The sequence below is a fragment of the Hyperoodon ampullatus genome, assembly GCF_949752795.1.
Source record: "Hyperoodon ampullatus genome assembly, chromosome: 13".
NCBI classification, from domain to species: Eukaryota; Metazoa; Chordata; class Mammalia; order Artiodactyla; family Ziphiidae; genus Hyperoodon; species Hyperoodon ampullatus.
In genome coordinates, this window is record NC_136926.1 from 17,028,520 (window position 1) to 17,034,519 (window position 6,000).

General features: G+C 49.3%; 2 protein-coding genes across 2 annotated transcripts in view; both read right to left on the reverse strand.

Annotated features, from left to right (window-relative positions):
* The window catches only part of GCN1 (GCN1 activator of EIF2AK4), a gene marked incomplete at its 5' end in the record, with an annotated part of 57,696 nt that extends 56,845 nt beyond the window's left edge, over positions 1 to 851 (reverse strand). The window contains 2 exons of the mRNA XM_079718139.1: positions 250 to 413; positions 800 to 851. Of these exons, the coding sequence (XP_079574265.1) occupies positions 250 to 413; positions 800 to 851 (216 nt within the window). The remainder of the gene's footprint in view (positions 1 to 249; positions 414 to 799) is intronic.
* Positions 852 to 1,406: 555 nt separating this feature from the next.
* Positions 1,407 to 5,505, reverse strand: RPLP0 (ribosomal protein lateral stalk subunit P0). The gene is made up of 8 exons (XM_079717594.1): positions 5,491 to 5,505; positions 5,148 to 5,248; positions 4,004 to 4,179; positions 3,807 to 3,894; positions 3,531 to 3,677; positions 3,252 to 3,437; positions 2,267 to 2,407; positions 1,407 to 1,645 (listed from the first exon to the last, which is right to left on the reverse strand). Exons 2-8 carry the CDS (start codon positions 5,199 to 5,201, stop codon positions 1,478 to 1,480), a joined length of 960 nt encoding a protein of 319 aa, XP_079573720.1. The 5' UTR covers positions 5,202 to 5,248; positions 5,491 to 5,505; the 3' UTR covers positions 1,407 to 1,477.
* Positions 5,506 to 6,000: the final 495 nt, after the last annotated feature.

Below are 6,000 nucleotides of genomic sequence, written 5' to 3' on the forward strand. Positions count from 1 at the left end.
CCCGACGGGTTCCAGCCGCCGAGGCCGGAGTCCCTGATTCCTCGAGCCCGCGGCCGGTCCGCGCCACCCGGGCCGGGAGCCGGGACGAAGCCGGGTCCGGGAGGGACCGGCCCAAAGCGGCACCTGGGCCGCGCCCTCCGCAGCCGCCGTCCCCCGGCCCCCTACGCCAGCGGCACTAGCGGTCCGGCCCGACCGCCGCCGTCCGTGCCCAGTCGCCGGCCGCGTTGGCCTCGCAACCGCCCGCCTCACCTGCGTGTCCGCCGCCATCCTGCCGGCGCTGACTCCGGAACCGCTTCCGGAGCGCTTCCGGGTCACAGCGCGGGCCCACACCGCAGAGCGAGGCCGGGATGCCATTGGGGCCCGGGGCCGGGATGGCGGCGGCGGCAGCCTGGGCTTCGAGGTGGGCAACTGGACTGGGTACCGGGGTGAGCGCCGGGGATTATCAAGGCCTCCTCCCCAGGGCCTTTCTCAGCCCGGCCTAGTGGGAGACGAGGGTCCCTGAGGGTTTGTAACGCGGCGAGACCGCCCTGCAGCCATCGACCCACGAGTGCGCAGGTCCGCCCCAGACACCTCCGTGTGAGCCTCTCCTGCGTGAAGACCATTTTACAGAAGCGTGTCCTAGATACTTCCTAGAGGAGTTCCCTTGATGACAGGAACTGAGCTCGCTAAAAGGCAGGCAGCCAACTCGTGTCTTATCCTATTAAGAGTTTGTACCCCAGCGGTGGACAATGTGAGGGTTTAAAAACAGGGGTATACCTGGCAGTCAGGGGAGGACTCTAGAGCTGAGAGAAGAGCCTGCCCGGGGACAGCTCCTTAAGACAAGGCCACAGGCTGCGGGTAGTGGGCCTCATGGTCCGGAGTTGCTTTAAGTTTTATTCAGCATGCAGACCTGCCAACTCTGTAACTAGTTCAAATACGGTCTGCACAGCTCAGTTGTCGTCCCCGTCAGCAACAGCTTTCACTTTTGAGTCCTGGTTACAACTAGTACATTACTGGGTGACCCAGTGCAAATCGGTAAGTGAAACCTGATTCACAACACCTACAGCATCAGCTGTTCTATCTCCTTAAATAACAGTCACCACTAAACTCATCATTAATCACATCACCACCCAGTTTGAAAAACCCTGGCAGCACTCATCCAGTGCTCATCTCAATATGATACCCTACTCAAAGTATCTTGGAGTGACCCAGGATAGTGGCCTGATGGTCATGGAATCAATTCCATTTAATAAGAATAGTTAAAGCTGGGTCCACAAAAAGTACAGGATACTAGGAGAGCAGTACTTCACTTACAAAGAGGATACCAAATGTCAACTCCAAATAAAGCTCTATGATTTTACCATGGCTTTAATTTCTAGCACACAGAACTATAACCTCAAAATGCACAAAATGAGAAATCCAGAGACTTGTAAGAGAAGTAAGCCTTTATTTCCTTGTTTCACAAATAAAGCCAGCTGAGTTGGCTGCTTTTTGGTGATTAGTCAAAGAGACCAAATCCCATGTCCTCGTCCGACTCCTCCGACTCTTCCTTTGCTTCAACCTTGGCTGGGGCTGCAGCGGTAGCAGCAGCAGGAGCAGCAGTGCTGGCAGCTGCCACGGGGGCAGCAGCCACAAATGCAGATGGATCAGCCAAGAAGGCCTTGACCTAAAGCAAGGGGGAAAGTTCATGGTCAAAATAGTCATCTACACCCACTACTACCCACAACCCTTCAGCCTCTGCAGAGCTCTAGTTTTAAGGACCAATTTCCATATCAGTGAAATCCTCCTCTGGAAGTGACCAGACAGGACGGCTTGGGTATAGCCTGGTGATCTTAGGCCCAGCTCCTACCTGTTAACTAACCCCTCTTTAAGTCTCTTGTAATTTCTAAAGTCGCGGACACACCTCCCCTGCCTCCCAACCTCAAGTATACAGTTGGCCCTCTGTATCCCAACTGCTGATCAAAAAAAAGAAAAAATTTCCGAAAAGCAAAACCTGAATTTTCTGCACGGGGGCAATTATTTACATTGCATTCACATTGTATTAGGTATTGTAAGTAACCTAGAAGTGTTATTTAACATAACACCACTTTATACAAGGAACTTGAGCACCCATGGATTTGGTGTCCGTGGGGAGCCCTGGAACCAGTCCCCCTAGGGTATCTATACTCTTAAAAATGTATCTGCTACGTAAAACACTATTATAAAAACACTAACTCAACAGGCAGCTATTTATCCTCCTGCTAATAACTGTCAGGTCTGCTGTGGTCCTGGTAGATTTTTTTTTTACCTTTTCAGCAAGTGGGAAGGTGTAATCAGTCTCCACAGACAAAGCCAGGACCCGCTTGTACCCACTGATGATAGAATGGGGTACGGATGCAACAGTTGGGTAACCAATCTGCAGACATACGCTGGCAACATTGCGGACACCCTGTGGAAGGAAGGGGAAAAAAAATCACACTTCAGGTGTGATGTCTTTGCTGTTGAGTCCAAGCAAAGCTCGACAGCAAACAAGACTTGCTAGATTAGTATATGTCTCACACAGGACACTCCACCTCACACCAAATGCTTCTGGCAGGGAAATTCAGACCCAATAATTTATAAATGCTTTTTGCTGTTATTCTCAACATGGGCGTTCCCTATACCATGATGGTGGCATTTACTTCAAAAGCCACCATCTTGTGAAAATATAAACTATTAACATAACCATTGCATTCCAAGACAGAAAAACATTAAATTAGTTCCAGATGTGAATTTCATTCACTAGTGAGATTTCCAAAAGTAACTGGAGTTAAGAGTATGTATAATTGCAATGTTCCGTTCATCCAAGAAAAAAGGAATTATATCTCCTACCACCTTACTTGTTAACTAGAGGATATATTAGCGGCAAAAGCTAAGCAATAACAGTCCCTGAAAGAGTCCATCTTCCCAAGACAGGGTACTTGGCAACACTGATGTATTAACTACCTCATCTTCTCATTCCTCTTTTGACTCACTGACACTACTCAAAATCTCCTATCTTACTGCCCGCCCTAGAATAACAGCCCTTACCATGTGCCCAGCACTGTTCTAAGGCTTTACATTCATTAATTCATTAGATCCTTCAACAATCTTATATTGTTATTGCCATTTACAGACAAGGAAACTGAGGGACAGATTAAACAACTGTCCCTGGTTATTACACTGCTAGTCAGCTGCATGGCCAGGATTCAGTCTGAAGCTAGACACACTCTCAACTATAAATGCAAGAAGGGCCTGGAATGGGCAGTGTGTACCTCCAGGAAGCGAGAATGCAGAGTTTCCTCTGTGATGTCAAGTACTTCAGGGTTGTAGATGCTGCCATTGTCAAACACCTGCTGGATGACCAGCCCAAAGGAGAAGGGGGAGATGTTCAGCATGTTCAGCAACGTGGCTTCACTGGCTCCCACTTTGTCTCCAGTCTTAATCAGCTGCACGTCACTCTGAAGAACAAGGGAGTTGGCAGTTAACACTGGACATCCAGCAGGTTGGCAGCAACCGAGCCCGGCTAGCACTGGCAAGCCAGGTCCACTCACCAGGATTTCGATGGTGCCCCTGGAGATTTTAGTGGTGATGCCTAAAGCCTGGAAGAAGGAGGTCTTCTCAGGCCCCAGACCAGTGTTCTGGGCAGGCACAGTGACTTCGCATGGGGCTATGGCACCAGCACGGGCGGCAGCTGGCACCTGAACCAAAAAATGAGAAACAGTGAGAAGTCTTCTCTCCACAGACACAACCTGAGAAAAGTCAGTTTTGTCGCTTTTAAGGAGCCAAAATTAATAAGGTCTCTCCAACCAACCTGATTCTCCCCTTACCTTATTGGCCAGCAGCATGTCCCTGATCTCAGTGAGGTCCTCCTTGGTGAACACAAAGCCCACGTTCCCCCGGATGTGAGGCAACAGTCTGCAAAGAGAAGTTTATGGGAGACGGTCACTTTTCAGCACCGTTCTTCTCCAGGAAAAGGGAGGACACTGAGAAGGGCGGATAAAGATGCCCAGGAGGATGAACTGACTTCTCCAAAGCTGGGTTGTTTTCCAGATGCCCTCGGATGGCCTTGCGCATCATTGTATTCTTGCCCATCAGTACCACGGCCTTCCCTCGGAGAGACATGCGGATCTGCTGCATCTGCTTGGAGCCCACATTGTCTGCTCCCACAATGAAGCATTTCGGATAATCATCCAGAAGTTGCTACAGAAACAAGCCACAAACAAGCAACGTTTCACAGGACAAAAGAGGGAAGAGATTAAGAGAAACCAAATCCTACAATAACTGGTTTCCATCTCACTCCCTTTCTTCTATGCTTTGGAAATGTCTCAGAGACTGGGACAATTCCTCTTACTGCCAGCTGCCCGAGTTAAAACAACGCTAGATTTTCAAAGATTTGTTTGCCGAGTATGAATGGTGAAAATTATGTTTCTACATTCAATCAAAAAGTTTTAATTGTAACTTGCATTTTTAATTTTTCCCAACCATGAAGCATGTTTGTTTCACCAAATCAGCTGCATTAATAGAAAAAAAAATCTCTTCCAAGTAAGGTTAGATTTAAAGTATTCAAAATACAACATAAAGCAAATATAGTAAAATATTGCTTGTAGGACCTAAGTTGTGGGTATGTGATCATTTTACAACTCTTTAAGTTTTTTGTGAGTCTGAAATCCTGAATAAATGGGGAAGAATACAATGGACTAAACTCTACAACGCATCCTAATGCCTGAAGAGCAGCATGGTTAGCATTTCTAGGCAGGGGAAGACCCAACTCAAGGCCATCCAAAAGAAAGCATTCACTTAAAAGTTCAGTTTCCTAATAGGACCTGAATATGCAACAACTCGACTCTTTATAATGAGTCACTCATTACCTCAGACCTTCCCAAACAAGGAGGCAGGGGAGTAAAAGTACTATGGGCGCTATTTGGAAGCCGACAGACCTGGGCCTTAATGCCGTCACCCTAGGAGCCACTTAACGGGCCTGAGCCTGTTTACCTGCAACAAAGGGAGGAGGAAGGGCGCGGATCTCGGGAAATTGGGAAGATTAAATGAGTTTTGCCTAAAATGGCCTAATGTGGTAGTAGGCACTCAGCACATGGCTGCTGATTGTCCCCGTTAGTGCCCGGGACCGAAGCAGCACGGTGGTCGGCTGGGACCCACCCCGCACTTACGATGATCTTAAGGAAGTAATTGGACTTCCAGGTCGCCCTGTCTTCCCTGGGCATCACTGCGGTGCGTCAGGGATTGCCACGAGGGTTTAAAGACGATGTCACTGAAGAGAGAAAGGGAGCTCAAGACACCCCGACACAAGTCCCCAAGACATGGCGGGCTCCAAGCCCAAGGCACACGTGGAGCAGATCACGCGCGGGCGCCCACCACCCCGGCCCGGGGCTGCATTTGCCGTCGCCGCGGCCCAGGCCAAACAGGCCCAGACCCTGCAGTCCCGAAGCGCCCCCCCAAAGAACCATCCTCCCCGCCGCCAGTCCCGGGTGAGACTGCACGGTACGAACGAACCTCACTCCAGGACGCCTGGCAAAAGGAGGGCCTCTCGCCGGTTTGCATATTTTATAGATGAACGAAGCAGCCAATTAGAAGCTGCGGACAGCGCCCCCATCTATTGGCTGGGGTCAACGTCTATCTGGAGGAGCCGGATTGATACAGACAACCATTGGATGATATCGGTGCCATTCCAACCAACAGGAAGCTTCCTTTAAACGAAGTAGTTAAAGGAGGGCACTGCTGTGTCTTCGAGGACCTTTCTCAGAGTTGCTTCCCTCTGCCGGACTGGAGCCGCTCTCGTGTAGGCGCTAGAGTTTGCGAGCTGAGTCCACGTTTCTTCCGGTCAAGTCGCAACTAAAGAGTATGACGTAGAGCTGAGAAATAATTGCTCATGAAAAAAAAAAATTGCTCATGGTTTAGAAACAGAATGGTCTCTTGTCTTCTCTGCAGTTTGTTCTTCTCCCTGTCGAAACAAAGGAATCCTTTAAAACCTAAGTCGGATCATTTCCTCATCTGCTCAAAACT